At 43.0% G+C, this 17,196-nt stretch overlaps 2 protein-coding genes across 2 annotated transcripts in view; one reads left to right on the top strand and one right to left on the bottom strand.

Annotated features, from left to right (window-relative positions):
- The window catches only part of LOC129758299 (Krueppel-like factor luna), a 294,663-nt gene extending 279,498 nt beyond the window's left edge, over window positions 1-15,165 (bottom strand). The window contains exon 1 of the mRNA XM_055755779.1: window positions 15,111-15,165. The gene's annotated coding sequence lies outside the window, so the exon portion shown is untranslated. The remainder of the gene's footprint in view (window positions 1-15,110) is intronic.
- LOC129758301 (cuticle protein CP14.6-like) lies at window positions 13,867-14,639 on the top strand. The gene is made up of 2 exons (XM_055755781.1): window positions 13,867-13,998; window positions 14,060-14,639. The coding sequence occupies exons 1-2, from the start codon at window positions 13,984-13,986 to the stop codon at window positions 14,516-14,518; spliced, it is 474 nt and encodes a 157-aa protein (XP_055611756.1). The 5' UTR covers window positions 13,867-13,983; the 3' UTR covers window positions 14,519-14,639.
- Window positions 15,166-17,196: the final 2,031 nt, after the last annotated feature.

The raw sequence follows: 17,196 nt of genomic DNA, 5'->3' as shown, positions 1-17,196 counted from the left end.
TGATCGAACCGAAACATACTATGCTGGTTTTAAATGTTCAGCTGGCCAGATGCCCAAGGACTTGCCCTCGAGATCATCTAATCTGTAGGAAGACGAACCAATTCTCGCACGAACGATGGCCGGCAAATATTGGGGCCCATATTTTGCGTTATAGTTTTCAATGGCACAGGATGGTTTCATGTTCTTGCGGAAGACCATCTGCCCTACTTCGTACTTTTTTGAAAACCGGCGATGTCGGAGGTCATACCGTTTTCTGCTCTCTTCGTGAGCTTTCTTGAGATTTCGTTTCACGAGGTCGTTAATCATCCCGAACAACTCCTTCTGCTGACATTCAAAATTTTGGCCCTCGCCTTCATCATTCGGCGAAGGAAGATTGTGTTCTGGCCCTTTATGGATCATCTCATAACCGTGTGAGGCGTAAAAAGGAGTAACATTCGTGGCTGAGTGAATAGTGGAGTTTAAAATGGTTTCAACTTCTGAAAGTCTCAGGTCCCAGAGTTTCTGATCTTGGCGTGCATAAGAACGGATCGCGGCATTGACTGTGCGATTGACCCGCTCCACCGGGTTCGCCTGCGAGTGATACTTCGCGTTCAGCCAATGCCGGACGTCAAACCTACTCAATAGAGCCTTAAACTCTTTCGATAGAAAACAAGTGGCGTTGTCTGTGATAATAATTTCTGGCACCGAATTTCGATAAAACCACTGGTCCTTGAGAGCCGCACAGAACTTAATACTGTCAATTCGGCGGAAAGGAAGCAGCATGGTCCATTTGGTATGCAGATCAACAATGGAGAGGATGTATTGATTTTGATTGCGACTTCGTGGGAGTGGGCCTATGAAGTCCAAAGCTATTATCTGCCACGGATGCTTCGTTAGCCTCTGCTCTCCCATCGTGGGTGTACATGCAACATTTGGTGCTTTTATTTCCTTACAGATCCTACATCGCGAGACATAATCTCGGATCTCGGAAGTCATTTTGGGCCAGAAATAATGTTGTCGTATTCGAAAAAGCGTTTTTTCGAATCCCAAATGCATGGACTCGTCATGGCCCTCTCTGATGATATCCGGACGTTCTTGCGGGGGTGGAACCTTTTTCCAATCGTACCGGGTGTCCCGGGGCTCTTCCTTCCCAGCAACAAATTTAAAAAGGACCCCGTCATCTAACCGGAAATCCACGAAATCATCAGGGTTATCAACAACGTTTTCTAGGACATGGTTATACCAATCATCATTAGAAATCTGAGTAACTACAGAGACACTGCGCGACAGGGCATCGGGTACAATGTTCTCTTTGCCCTTCCTATGAATGATTGTCATATTGTACTGCTGCAACTGAAGGCACCACCGACTGCATCGCGAAGCAGTTTTCCACTTCGCGGTCATGAGGTGGGTCAACGCAGAGGAATCTGTGATAAGCTGGAAGTGGGAACCTTCCACGTACCCCCGAAAAGCCTCTATCGACAACAACGCGGCCAGAGCCTCTTTTTCGCAGGCGTGGTAGTTTTTCTGAGCTGAAGAAAGTTTGTGAGAAAAGTAAGCGATTACTTTCTCACTACCCTCTTGGATTTGGGTCAAGACCCCGGCCACTGCGACATCACTGGCGTCTGTTTGGATCTGGAATTCTTTGTCAAAATCAGGAGATGATAGAATCGGAGACGATATCAGTTTTTCTTTCACCAAGCTGAAAGCTTCCTCGGCCGATTCCGTCCAGCTCAAGACTTTTGACTTAGTTTTCAAAAGGTCCGACAGGGGCGCAGTGATGCCGCTGAAGTCGTCGATGAAACGCCGGTAATAATTGGCCATCCCTAGGAACCTGCGGAGCTTCGTGATAGTGGATGGTCGTTCGTAGTCTACTATGGCCTTAATCTTTTCCGGGTCAGCTCGTAGCCCATCTGTGGACAGCAGGTATCCTAGGAATGGCAGTTCCGGAACCCCGAACTTCGATTTTTCTATGTTTATCGCTAGATTTGCCTGGGACAAACGAGATGCGATTTCTCGGAGAAGGCGGAGGTGGTCGTCGAACGTCTCTGTTACGATGATGATGTCATCAAGGTATACAAAGACGTTCGGTTCCAACTCACCGTGTCCGAGAATCTTGTCCATAAGGCGTGACAGCTCCTGAGCGCTGTTTCGCAAGCCAAATGGCAACCGACAGAATTGAAACATTCCGCGGCCCTGTACACTGAATGCAGTGTACCGTCGGGAAGCTTTTTCCAACGGAATTTGGAGAAAAGCTTCCGACAGATCGATGGTACTTAGATGTCGGGCTTTCGGAAGTAGTCCTAGGATCCGCCCTGGGTGTGGTAACGGGTACGCGTCTGGTACGGTCCGTTCATTGATTTTTCTGGCGTCAAGGCAAAGTCTAACTTTACCCGAGGGTTTTATAACCGGCACTACGTTAGAAGACCAATCCGAGCTAGCCCGTTCGATTATCCCCGCATTTAGCAAGCGTTTTAACTCTTGTGAAACCTTCTCATGTACTTTCGGGGAAAGCGTGTATGGAAACTGACGAACTGGAGGTTTCCCTCGCCATTCGTCGGCGATTTCAATATGATGCTCCGTCAGGTGGGTGACAGGAAGCTCGTTTGGATTCGCGACCTTGAAGAGAAGTTTGGTGGCCTCTAGCTCTTCCAACTCCTTCACAGAATGGTGGGCTGGTGTAGGTGGATCACCTTCGGCATGTTTAGCCTCAATTAAGGCGCAATTTTGGATCGTAGGCCAGATTTTGAATCTAACCCAAAAATCCATGCCCAAAATGCATGGCACGGTCAATTTTTCGATTACTAATGTCGGTACTAATTTTACTTGACTGGCAAACTGATACGGTACTTGTAGTTGACCTAGCACTTTCAAATTCGACCCGTTTGCCGATCGTACGGTTGTAGGGTGGGTTAGTGGTTTGAGTTTAATTCGTGATAACTTAGAATAAATCTCTTTACTTATAAGAGTAAGCTGGCTACCGGAGTCCAGCATCCCTTGTGTTGGAATTCCGAATATTTTAATGCTTGCGTAAGGACGATTGTCATTGTAAGCCTGTAAAGATATGAGCATGCTCTCTAAAGAATCTGACTCATAGTAACTACTGGGAACTAGTTCCCAAAAATCATTAAGAGGGTGGTCTTTGGGAATGTGGGTTACGCCTTTGGGTTCGGCGACCGGCGTATTTCGGTCGCCTGTAACCCGTTTTTTCGGCAATACGGGCAATTGTGGGTTTCGTAGCCTTTGAACCCACAAACGAGACACATTGCTCCTCTGTACGCCTTACATTGCTCTAAGGTGTGGCTTGTTAGTCGGCAATTAAGACACTGATTAAGGTCAGGGGGTCTATGACCCTCGATCAGGTACTCTAAAGTACGTCTCGGCTTGGATGAACTAGGTTCTTGGGGGTCGTCTTTAGGGCTTAGACCCCTTGATTTATTGTCCATACGTGGATTCCGTTCGGACTCCCCTTTCTTCTTATGGTGTTCTTCTTTACTCCTCCCCCACTTATTCTTGTTTTCTAGGCCTGCATCTTTTTTTCGAGCACGGTTATCGTTGTCTCGGTCCCTAGCTGTCCAACGGCCGGCTTGGGTTTCCGAAACTACGTTGGCTGATTTTTCGTTTCCGAAGACTTTCGTATAAAGTGAAAAATTAGACGCGTCGAGGCGATGACCAGCATCTAGTAGTTCGACTAAACTGTTTAAGGGCTGCCATAAAACCGATTTCTTATAGTCCGAGCGCATGTTTCTTTTCAGAACATTGAGCTTCTCAGTATCATCGAATGGATGGTTCATGGACCTGAACATACTCTCCATGTCGTAATAGAAGTCTTGAAATGTTTCGTTCCTTTGTTGACGTCTTTGATAGATTCTATTACGGACTAAGGAGTCAAGTTCAGGGTGAACAAACGTGTTTCTCAACTCGGTTACTAAATGTTCCCAATTATTTAACCGCCCTGCGGCTCTCATGGTCATATACCAGTTTAACGCCGGGCCTGAAAATAAATGAAAGGCTGAGTCAAACAACTCATCGTCTAAGGTCCTCTCGGATAGTGCGTGTTGGCTAACCAACATCAAAAATTCGTTCAATTTTAAGCCCTGGTCCGTCCCGGAATACTTATCCAAGTTCCATTTCGATACTGGAAGGGCTTTGTGGGAACGAACGCGGGGATGGTTGTCACCGATGTTCCTAACGCTGGGGTTTAAGTCTAGTTGGTTATTCTGCGAAACTATGGGAAAACTTGAACTGTTTGGTTTTGCATAAGATACCACGGGGTCAACGGGCTGATCCCGGGGATGTAAAGGGCTGTACGCGTTGGGGCCACTGCATGTGGTCGGTTGCGGGATAAAATTTATGTGCTGATGGTGTAGCCCTAAAGAGTGAGACGTGGCCAATCCCGTTCCCGACATCGGGAAATAACCGTTAGGAACCGCGGGGGGCATGCTTGGGATTGGCCATGGGGAATATGGTGTGATGTTTTGTACGTTTGGAAAATATGGGGGCCAATACGGTTGACCGTAGTACGGGAACGGATATTCTGTTGGGTAGCTCGCCGAGACGCTCGGGCGAGTCCCTGTGGTGAATATCGGTGGGTTCGTGTTGGTCGTGGGGTATTGTGAGCTACCTGTCAACGATTGGGTCGTCAGTGGAATTGAGTTTCGTGGATTTCGATTTGTGGATGGTGTCGGAAAGCTCACATTCAAAGGCTCATTCGACGTTACGCTCAACGATGAATGAACCGAGGGAAATGGGATTGGAAAAGATGTCATGCTTGTTGATATTGAAGGTGGCATCGGAATTTCTGATGTTTTTGGAATCGCCCCTCTCGACGATGATTTCGGGGTGACATTATCGATTTGCGAGGATAGCCGTTTATCTTTCAATCGTCGTAGCTGGTATAGTTCATTTTCAAGATTAAGAATACCGTCGCGAAGGTTCTTTCGATCTACCGAACCGGAATCCAGAAGACCTAATCTTGTTAACGAGTTAACCAGATCTTGATCCACAAACGGATCTGGTTCTTCGATTTGCAGCATTGCGATTTGGTTCGTTTCTTCTCTAGCCGGTGAAACGTTTGTGGGTTCGGGTAAAGGTTCCTCGAAGAGAGCTGGCAGGCCTTCTTCTCCTACATTCACCTGGGCCTCTTCGAGGTCCGTATTTCCCATGAAATATTTATTAATTATAAATAGGACACGTTGGAGTAGGTTATTTAGAATTTCGAATTTATCTTCTAGGGTGTGTTGTTTAATAAGTTTAACACGGCATCCCAAATGTAAAAGCAAAGAGAGGTATCTTTGCGATACTTTCTTCACGTTTGTGTAAAAACAATCTTCTTCAACCTGTACCAGTTTTTTCTCACAAACCTGAATCTCCTGTAACGGATCACGTCTAAATTTCTTTTCGATTCTGGATGTTTCTTCCTTTTCAAGCTTTAGCCGCTCCCTAAGGCAACGTTTTTTTCTAGAGATATTGCTACCGAATTGTTCACACTCAATGTCTCTTATTTCTAACTCGAACTCGATCTCATCTTCCTCCAGATGGTCCACGCGTACCCTATAAAAATAGGATTCGAGTTCGCTTTCGAGGATTAAATTCATGTTTATCACTGTCAAAATATTTGAAGTGGGACAATGGAAAAAAACAGATCGTATCACTGAATCCTGTAATTAACAGCTGGTGCACTTGAACTATTGAACTCGATATGATTGAAAACACTGATCGATTATTCTGGTTTATGATAAATCAAAAACTAGATAATGGTAAAGGTTTTGGGTTCTGAAAATTTATATTATGATACGAACAGTTAATTTAACAATCAACGAATTTAACGGATCTATGGAACGAACTATTATGCGGTTTTGACGAACAACGAAACAGTCACGATAACAGCAATCGTGAATCACCCCTGGTAAGCATCGAAAAAATATACGATTTCCGGAAAGAAATAGAATATTTTTTTGAACTATTTTCGCGGATCGCCAAGTGTAACGATGGCTAGCTCAGTCGTCGTTATACACAGGGTCGGCTTCTCTTACCTGAGGCGAATTCACAACTCTGAAGTAGGGTGCAGCGAAACAGGGAGGCCAATGAATCGGGGTTTTCGGGCATGCATTTATAACACGTTGATGTACATTTTAGGGGTTATTTATTGGGTCACATTTTTGTTAGGGAAGGGGAAAAGGGACGATGCGGCCGTTCAGGAACGTTGGGGCCCTTGGCGGAACACGTACGACAATTTTAGGAGGTTTATACTTGCTGTTGTGTGAGCGTGCGTAGCGACGGAAACCAGAGGATAGCCGGCTGTTGGGTCCAGCGTGATGACTTCGATAGACGATAGGCCTGGTCGTTTCATTTGCTCTTGTCCACGGCGGTGGGTATCCCCGGCGGGTGTTGGGTGCCGCGCGGGTGCCCCTTGAAAATAGCTGGCACGTGGATGACGTCTTGCACCAGGGCGGCCACCAGTGTAGCTCGGTGGCGGCCAGAGGCTCCTAGGCTCGGTCCCCGAGGTTCTTGGTCGTTCCTTGACGTGGAAGCACCGAATGCCAAGGCGCCCGGTCACAGCTAGCAGAACCGGATTTATCGGACCCTTGGTCCGCCCCCTAACAACCCCTGGCGGCTATCAGGACCGGATGTGCGGAATTGCCAGGAAGCCAATAATCGAGAGCTAAGGGCACTTCCGAAACGCAGACTTTAGTTGACGGTCAGTCTGGAGAACCTCCTGAGCACGTGGGTTGACTGTTCCACGGAGCTGGGTGCACGGGGAAAAACGTCTGCTCTCGGACGACGACAAAGACAAAATCCTCGTGGCTTCGTTCTCGACCCGCCAGCTAACCTGCCACGCCACGCAATCTTGCCGGGCTTTTTTCTCTCCTCTCTTCGCAAACGTCAAATTTCCAACAGCGTTGCCAGTTACACTGTCTGAGCTTCAGTTTTTCACCGAATTATGCTGTCAGCTTCTGGGGGATAGGAATGGAGAACGAAGGACCTGGGAGTTGAGATAAATATCCTACTCTATCTAAGTATACAATTCAAAATTTGTTTGCCTTTAATTCCCGATACATGGTTCTCCCAGTTGTTACGGAGAGTCCGTAACAATTTTTATATATAAGATGTGAAGAAGAGATAACTTTGTATGGGGACCCCCCTTTCATAAAAAGTGAGATTCTTGAAAGTATTATACAAATCATCTCTGACCCAAAAAACCCTCGGATACCAAATTTCACTTCATTCCGACCGACCATTCATACGTGATGTTATCACAAAGAAAACGCCTCCATTTTTATATATAAGATGTGAAGAAGAGATAACTTTGTATGGGGACCCCCCTTTCATAATAAGTGAGATTCTTGGAACTATTATACAAACCATCTCTGACCCAAAAAACCCTCGGATACCAAATTTCACTTCATTCCGACCGACCATTCATACGTGATGTTATCACAAAGAAAACGCCTCCATTTTTATATATAAGAATTGAAGAGATAATTTTGTATGGGGACCCCCCTTTCATAAAAAGCGAGATTCTTGAAAGTATTATACAAACCATCTCTGACCCAAAAAACCCTCGGATACAAAATTTCACTTCATTCCGACCGACCATTCATACGTGATGTTATCACAAAGAAAACGCCTCCATTTTTATATATAAGATGTGAAGAGGAGATAACTTTGTATGGGGACCCCCCTTTCATAAAAAGTGAGATTCTTGAAAGTATTAAACAAACCATCTCTGACCCAAAAAACCCTCGGATACCAAATTTCACTTCATTCCGACCGACCATTCATACGTGATGTTATCACAAAGAAAACGCCTCCATTTTTATATATAAGATGTGAAGAAGAGATAACTTTGTATGGGGACCCCCCTTTCATAAAAAGTGAGATTCTTGAAAGTATTATACAAATCAACTCTGACCCAAAAAACCCTCGGATACCAAATTTCACTTCATTCCGACCGACCATTCATACGTGATGTTATCACAAAGAAAACGCCTCCATTTTTATATATAAGAAGATTGAAGAGATAATTTTGTATGGGGACCCCCCTTTCATAAAAAGCGAGATTCTTGAAAGTATTATACAAACCATCTCTGACCCAAAAAACCCTCGGATACCAAATTTCACTTCATTCCGAGCGACCATTCATACGTGATGTTATCACAAAGAAAACGCCTCCATTTTTATATATAAGAAGATTTAAAGATACCATATCATTGGAATGAAACATTAAAAATGTGTGAATTTGAAGATATATGTATGTATGTCTAAGCACTTCAATTTATTTGGAACTATGTACGCTACAGTTAGTAAATAATTTGTACAATTTGGTAATTATCTCAAAAACAATCCTCTTGATTGTGCATCAACCATAGCTATGCTATCATTCCATTGTTCACTCAAAACCGTGCGTTGTTAGTAATGCTGATTACCTACATTCATATTATTTATCAATGTTGATACTCACGGTTTCGGCGGATCCACATTGCTGCCGGTTGCAGCAGAACCAAAATATTGTTTGTTTTGGTTCCTCTTGCTATTTCCAATTCGCAATCGAGAACAATAGATCAATGATTGCTGATGACAGATGATGATGATAAACGCAGTACAAATGTTTGCATCATCACACGGTTAGGCGGGAATACTCGAATTGGGTTTGTGGTAACACAACAGTATGTCCAGATATTCTGGGTAAGAATATCAAAGTACTCATTGAGAAATGAGTAATTTCCCGGTTAGGGAATATAAGAAGTGGAAAGTGACAATTAGCTATCGCTAATTAATATAGATGTATTCTACTGACCTCACAGACGAAACATGAATAAATTATTTTTTTTTGTTTCGATTATTTTCATTTTACCATCTTTATGGCATTCGCGACTTTATCAACGTTGCAGTTGGCGGATCGTTATTGAAAAACTTATCCGGTCTAACTGTGTTCGATGTTTACTCTTGGGCTCAAACTCGCGGACATCGGCTCCGGAGACAACAGACTTGTCAACTGAGCTTTATCACAAGTCCAAAAACATGAATAAGGATAACTCTATTCCACCACTGGAACCTGCGTTTTCAACAGGTTATGGGCCCAGATACGTCTGGATTAAGGAACAAAGAGTTAGTGAGAGGGGTACTCTCAATACTTGCGGTTAGTAAGTTCATCAGCGATCAGTGCAGAAGGACCAGCCAGGTCGAGGGGCCAGCCACCAGCCAGAGGACCACCGAAGAGGGCCAGCCAGCTAATGGAGAACCAGCCAGCGCCGAGACGAGCAAACCTAGGGTCCCCGAGCCAGCAGAGATGGACCAGCCAGGGCAGAGGCCAGGCAGCCAAAAGTCCACGGCCAGTCAGGAGGTACCGCCAGAGCCCGGGGAGGTTCACGGATTGAGAGGGTTACTCTCGATGCCGTCACGAGCCACGTTGCGGTTAGCAAGCGTGAGCTCACGATCGACGGCCGGGAGGAGTCCCAGGATCCGCAACCGAGATGGTTCAGCGCGAAAGTCGGTAGGTCCACCCCGGAAAAATTGGGTGGAGCTGATAGCCGAGAGGGTTACTCTCGTGCTGTGGTTGTGCGCTGTGGTCAGCAGCTATGAGCTGATCCAATCGCAGAAAACCAACAGCGCAGAGGATCGTCAGCGTAGAGGCCACGAGATGCTTCAGGTCAGCCAGAAGGTGCCACTGGAGCTCGAGGCCGGGGAGTCGGGTTCCAAGAGGGTCACTCTCGATGCCAACAAGAACCGCGCTGCGGTTAGCAGAATGGTTTCATTTTCGACGGCCGGGAGCAGGACTCTCGGGATCTGTAACCAGGATTGGTCAGGTCCGAATGCTCCAGATGGAGGATTAGCCCGGATCGGAGATTGGAAGAAGCTGTTCGAGAGGGTTACTCTCGTGATGTGGAGCTACGCTGTAGTCAGCACGAATGAGCTTATCCAAGCCTACAGTTTGATTTTTCTGTGGCTTAGGAGGAAGTATTTTCGACGACGGTTAGTTACCAGAAACTTTAGCAACACAGAGTCAGATTGGATGTTTGTTGCTGAACTTTGCCTTCCCGCTTTTTGTAGCGATCAAAGGGTTGGAGTCGAGAAGATCATTCTCGTGCTTTGTAGCTGTGTCTGTAGCATGTCTTCGATGGATGGAAGCTGCTTCGGGTGCTTCGGAAGAGGTGGTTCGCTGCTAGCGAATTCATCCACCTCTTGATTTCTGAGGCATTTTGAATCAGTTCTGTCGATCGAAGTCTGGCTAATTCTCGGAGCCACCGAGAGAGGGCTTTGTTAGCCACAAGGGAATGCTTTTCTGGGGTTACCAGAACACAACACTCAAGATATGTTGTACGATCGCACGCTGAGGTTATCAGCCACCCCAGTCAACGCAAGATTCGCGATTCTGGTGCCCGTCAGCGTAGGGTGCGAAACGAGAGCGACTTCAACGGAAGCAACGATGATGATCAAGATTCCGTTAATCCCGAACCGGCCCAGAGAAGCATTCAGCGAACAGGAGAAGCTCATCAACGCTACGTGGCTAACGTATCCGCTCATGATGAGAAAGAGCAACTTCGAATCGTCAACAAGCTCAGAAAGGAACTAGACTCGGGCTGAACGAAGTAAGGTTATCACTGAGCAGCCGTTCAACGGTTTGATCGGTTGTTTGCTGTTTTCGAGGCCGAACATCAGTGCTGCTGTTAGCGCACTAAGCAACTATCACGCAGCCCCGGATAAGAGCGAGATTTGGGAAGCGGTTAGCTTATCCCAGGTTACAGGAAACCCATTCTGTCTCTGATACGAATGTTTGATGGACGCAGTTCAACAACGGTGCGGTTATCACCGAGCAGCCGTTCAACGATTTGATCGGTTGTTTGCAGTCATCAGAATATCAGTGCTGCAGTAAGCTCACTTAGCAAATATCAGGCCAGCCCGGCCGATAGACATTGGCAAGGCCTGAAGCGTGTTCTGCGATACCTTCGACGTATAACCGATATGGCGTTGGTATACCCCAGATACGCAAACTCGGATCCATTTCGAGAATCTTATTTCGTGGTCAACGAAACGTCATCGTCTGGAGCCCTGTGGTATGCGGTGAAAAAACTTCCTAAGTGATTTCACTTCGATGGAGTACAACATCCCATGCACCCAGTACCTGGAATAGGCGCGAACCCATCAGCGGATGAAGCATCTGGATGTGAAGTATGCATTCATCAGGGAGATCGTAAGAAGCGGTCAGCTTTCTTTGAGACACATCTCTACTGAGGATCAGCCAGCTGATGCGTTCACGAAGGCGTTACCAAGGGCGAGGTACGCGAAACTGTTCAGCATCCTCAATCTGCGAATTGAGGGGAGGTGTTGATACTCACGGTTTCGGCGGATCCACATTGCTGGCGATTGCAGCAGAACCAAAACATTGTTTGTTTTGGTGTAATGCAAATTCTTGCAAGTCAGTTTCCTCTTCGTTGTCGAAAAATTGCGATGAATTATGGGGGCCGAGCGATTTGATTTCAATTGCAAATTGAAAAAAATATGTATATACATTATATTAGTTTGAAACATTTTTCCAATTTTATTTCAATTTATTTCTGTTAAAGTTTATGATTTTGATAATCGAAAACATTGCCAGGAAGCGTTGGAACAAAGAAATACGTTGGAAGGATCACTAAGTACTAAGTGATGATTTCATCATCAAACATCTCAAAAGATAATTTTCAAAGTCACAAACTTAAGATAAAAAATAGTTACAGAAGCGTAAAATCATCATGTGAAGTAGTAGATTTTTTGATATGGGTGCCCTTTTCCAATCAGTGTATTTACCACTACATTTTGCTTACCGTCATCAGAAATCATGAGAAAAATTTCACTAGTACACCTTTCAATATAAATATGTTTTATTTATTCTGTCGTTAAAAAAAGTGAAATAATTTCCTCGAAACTTTTAGATACGCAACGTACCTTCAATAGATTTCTATTTTTCGTGGAATTTTCATCAATTTTGAAGCTAAGCTGTGTAGAAATTCCGTTACGCACTTTGTCATTTCCAAACTTTGTTAACAGTTTGAAACCCCCAGAGCTAAATAGGAAATAAAAACGATTTTTGAGGAAAATTCCAGGTGGTTACAGTTTTCATTTAAACGAAAAAATATAAATTAAAATATAAAAACTTGAAATTAACACTAATACTTATACGAAGAATCGTTTGGCATTATTAACTACAACCACTAATCAAACTCTACTCCAATAATGAACTTCCTTGGAGGTGGAACTATCGGTATAAGGTTCTATGCCAGATCGGCATTATCAAGCTTTCTAATAACTTTCATTGTCCTCTCGGCGTAACCGCATTGCATATGTCTGAAAGAACCCAAACAAAACCTATCCAATACCCTATTGTCCAATGATGTACTGAGCGCTGCGTGCGTATGTAAACAGGCTTAGAAAAAAAAACTTTGTTTCCAACCGACGGCAGAAAAAACACCAGCCAACATGAGCTGTGCGTTTAACACGTTCGTCGCCACGTCACCCATATTCGGCAGACGGGTGTATTTCCTGGGGGGCCCCGTCACATCAAAAAGCAGGTGACGCTCTCTTACTTGAGTTTACCGCTCAGCTTCGCCACACGTTTCAAATATGGGAATTCTCCCTCTTTGCTTTCTCTCTCCGAAAATTTCTTTGGGCCCGGCTAGCAAAACTACCAAAATGAGCGTGGCGACGAACGTGTTAAACCGGCTGGCAATAGAAAACAGTTTCTAGTTTTCAATTCCCACCCCATTTTAATTTTTTTCTCATCACAGATAAAGCAGGATGAAAAAACACCGACCAAACGACAGAGCCAATACAGTCCGTTTTTTGGTAATCGGCGGTGGCAAAAAGACTATGACAATGAACTTTCGTTTGTAAACTGGCTCAGATTGTGCACTGGGTAAGATATCGGACTGGCAAGCCTAAATGAGATGTTGCAGTGAGTTACAGTTTGTGATACGGAAGTTACAAATGATGAGTGTTACATAATAGGACATTCAAATTTTTCTCGTAGCGTTTCTTTAATGGAATTGTTTGGTTTTATAGATTTTTCTTTCGTTTTTCATTTTACACTAAGTTTTCGAACGAAAAAACATTTTTTTTTATAAAATTCAATGTATAAACCAGATTTAGAAAAAAAAAGTTTTGTCTAAGTGTTATATCAAGGTAAAACTATAACTTCCCTTGCTTAATCTGATCTATTTTTCCAACAACGATCATGTGAATTTTTAATAATTTATTGGTTTCGGATATTCCCGAGATTTTTCAGCGTTTTCCGGGATTCAGAAATTTCCAAATTTTCTTTATTCCTGGGAACTCCCAGTTGGGAAATCCCTGCTAGGACACTCTAGTCTTTTATCTAAGTTTCCTTCCAATCACAAAAAGATTGTTTTCTTCATCCATGACAGTCGAAACACAACTTCAAATTTTTAACATAAGTTCTAGTTTCACAAATTACGAATTGCGGAAGTGCTCTATATCTGATACCTGTTTAACAAATTCTTCTTCTGCCCTGTTTCAATAGGATAAAAAAAAATAGAAAAAAATAAACATAAAATAATTTCTTAAAGCAGTAGGTATTTAACTAGTAAACCAGGCACGTCCACCCGTCACATATAAGGAGCTGCGTTTAGGGGTTCAAAATCGTCACCCGGGGTGTCATCCAACTTTGCTGCATGTTTTCAGCTTGTTTTGCCGACAAGAAGGCAGATCATATTTTGCGTATGGCAGTGAACCCCATCCACGATGATCATCATGATTTCGTTTGCTTTCGCGATGATCGGTTGCCCATGAACGATTGAATCGGGTGTGTTCTGATCACATTAGTTTCGCATCTAAAATTCTTCGGGTTTTTTTTTCTCTTGTGAATATGGCTAATCGTTTATGCCACCCTCTGTCGCATGCCTTTACCGGTTAACTATATAAGCAAATACGAATGCTCACAGAACTATCAGTCGACAATTCGGTTATCTCTCGTACATTTGTAGCAACTGTTCAAACAATTTCAAAATGATCCAAAAAACTGTAAGGCAAACGCTTAATTGAAAAACTTCCTTGTAATATTTTTTTTTTTCCTTCAATTTAGGGAATCATCCTGCTGATTGCATCGTGTACTTTGGCCATCCCTCAGCGATACTATCAGCAAAACGCCGCTCCTCTGCAGCGACGAGCTGCTTCACCCGGTGGACCAGATGCTGATGCAACTGTGATTACCCAAGAGCAGCAGATTAATCCGGATGGTTCGTACAGTCACGTGTTTGAAACTAGCAATGGAATTCGGGCAGCCGCCAGCAGTCAAGATGGTGTGGCAGCTACGGGAGAATTTTCTTACACAGCTCCGGAAGGCGATAGGATTCAGGTAACCTACGTTGCTGACCAGGGTGGATTCCAGCCTCAAGGATCTCACCTGCCAGTGGAACCTGCTGTGCCAGATCACGTCATCAAAAGTTTGGAAGAAATCCGCGCCAATCCTCCAAACGATCCCAACTACAACGCTGCCTTCCTGGACGCCGTTCTAGCCAGATTGAGAGGACTCCAGGGCTAGATAGAAGGTTGGAAATAAATTTCCGACAAACATAAGCAAATGTAACATTCCCCAAGTTTTGTAGCTCAATTTCTCTGTTCTGTACAAACTTTGCCTTAAATAGATAAATTGTTTTCCGCGCATCTTCAAAAATAACTTGTTTTCAGGTGAATGTAAAATGAAAATCCTTGAAATACTTGCCTTGTCAGCATTATTTTGCAATCGTTTTTCCTCTGTCTCTGGTTTGGCGAACTCTGGCTCGACAAAAAAAAAAGCTCAACAAACGAAAAGTATTTCAATCTCGCCAGTAATTTTCACTTTTATTGTAAGCTTTCCATCCCCAACGCTGAGAACAGTTCGCTTCGGTTAGAATTTCCACTTTCTCTCGAAGCCGGAGCCCGAAGCGTAAAGCGAGAAGCAAAATAAAATTGAACGAGAAGATGAGTCACAACATTCTTCGCCCACCCCCACCGGAGTCCAGATAGCGATTAATTATTCATGGTGAGCAAATCTATCGGTGAAATTTTAATGTGCAATCTTTATTTACAAATGGTTCGCCCGGCAGACTGATGGCATTGCCAGGGACGAGAGCCTTGGAGACTTCATCAGTTACCTGGTGGATGGTGTTTTGCTTCTATCGATTCCACTTCCCGTGGATTGGGGTGAAATGGAAATTGCTTCTCAGCGAGCTCATTACCGGATTCCGAATCATCAGTCGGAAATTGAGATTACCTGGAATAGAGAAAAGAAAAAATATGTATTAAAATTTGGATTTATCTTAGGAATGGCTCAAATTTAATTTGACGAATTGTTATGTTTGAGTTTTATCAATACTTTCGAATGAGAACCAATGCAATATATTAAGTAGTAGACTGAGTCGATTTGGCGTCATTTTTGAGTTTCTCAAACCTTGGGGTCTTAAAAAATTCAAATTGGTTCGAAACTCATCCATAATTTTTTGCAGAATTTTTAAGTAACGTTTACATGAGTAGATTTGAACTTTTATGTTTGATGGGAAAATTGAATATTTTGTACTAAAAAATCAACATCGTCTTGTTTCTTCTGTGGAGCCGAGTAGGCTAATGGTTTTTGTACCAATTTAAAAATTCTTTAAATTTTCAGCTTTGTCGAAGACTGTAATTTCGTATCTTATGTATGTATATATGTATGTCTGTTTGTATGTATCATGGGTGCACGGATTCACCGCAGTTTTATCAAAATAAGTGCTCACATGCATTTTTCAATTTGACGAACTGCAAGTTTTCCCTTGTGGGGCGGACCACGCTTGGCCTACTAATGTGTGGTAGTAGATGCAACTTTATCTGTATCTACCGCTTCATAGTAGTAGGCCCGTGAGGAACAAAAATTTGATATGTGATGATATGCTTCTAAATAAATTCTACCCGCTCATTTTCAATATCTTTCATTTCATCTAACCTTCTATCCACCTATATGAAAAAAAAAATCCTTATCTTTAGATGTCCCTACTAAAAAAGACATCACTTTTCATCGCTAGGCCGATAAATTAAATCTACAAACATAAATTACGGTGATTAATCCTTCATAAAACTAAGCATAATTTTAACCACTTATCTTTCGACCCGGATATTAATGTATAAAGCTATTCTCAACGGCAGCTGGAGACTTAAAGTTGGGTCAGGTTGGTCCTCGGGCTTAGCTCAGTCCTCTTCACTTTGGTATCTTAACTTTATAAACCGAAATGAATGCTATTTTGGACTACTTCACTGAAATCTCACTTTCTTATCTACAAAATATAATGAGGTTTCAAGCGGACCAAATATTTACTTTAAAACCTGTTCAACGCTTAAATGATGTAAAAATTATAACTGCGCAAAAATCAAGAAACTTTCAAATGCACAAAAAATTATTCAAGAAAACCCAAGCGGAAAAACGCGACGTCAGAAAAATCACATCCGTTCCCGAGCACGGCTTGCTACGATTCTTAGTTATCTCTCTGATTAAACGGCATTAACTGTAGTAGAATCAATTTCCTTTGAAGAAATATTTAAAACCATTTCTTCCTTAGACAGCACTCAAGGGCCCGGGCCTGATGGAATTCCTCCACTTCTTTTGAAAAATCTAGTAAATGAACTGAGTATGCCATTGTTTCTTCTATTTAACTTTTCATTAAAATCAGGCGTTTTCCTCAATGGCGTATGATTTTTGACACCCTAGTTCACTATTCACTAACAGGTGGCGCTGATCAAATTGGTTCTTTTTGATAAAACTTTGTATGGAAAAAAATCTACTTGCATTTTTCAATTTTTTTTGGTGAGGGTGGCACACTTTTTGAAGAGTTCCAAAGATTTCCATTAATGTCCCGCATCATTTGCGCTCGGTGTTGATGCCGAATGAGGTGGTGAAAATGGTTGAAATCGCGAAAAACTTTTCGAATTTTTCCCGGTTTGTTTACTTTTTGGACGGTGGCAAAGTTGCCAGTTGCAGTATGTTTATTTTCGTAAAATTTTTGCCACAATTAATAATTCCTTAAATTATTATTTCTTTAATTCTAAATATTATTATAAGTGAATAGAAATTAACAAACGCTGGGAGCTGGAAAACCGAATTTTATCTATATCTAGCATCTACATTGAAAAAATGACAAAATTTTACAACCGTGTCGTATTCTGCCAAACCGAACTGTGATAAACCACATAAACTTATTGAATTTTCATATA

This window comes from Uranotaenia lowii, chromosome 3 (genome assembly GCF_029784155.1).
Source record: "Uranotaenia lowii strain MFRU-FL chromosome 3, ASM2978415v1, whole genome shotgun sequence".
In the NCBI taxonomy this organism is placed as follows: domain Eukaryota; kingdom Metazoa; phylum Arthropoda; class Insecta; order Diptera; family Culicidae; genus Uranotaenia; species Uranotaenia lowii.
This window is presented reverse-complemented; position numbering and strand designations above follow the sequence as displayed.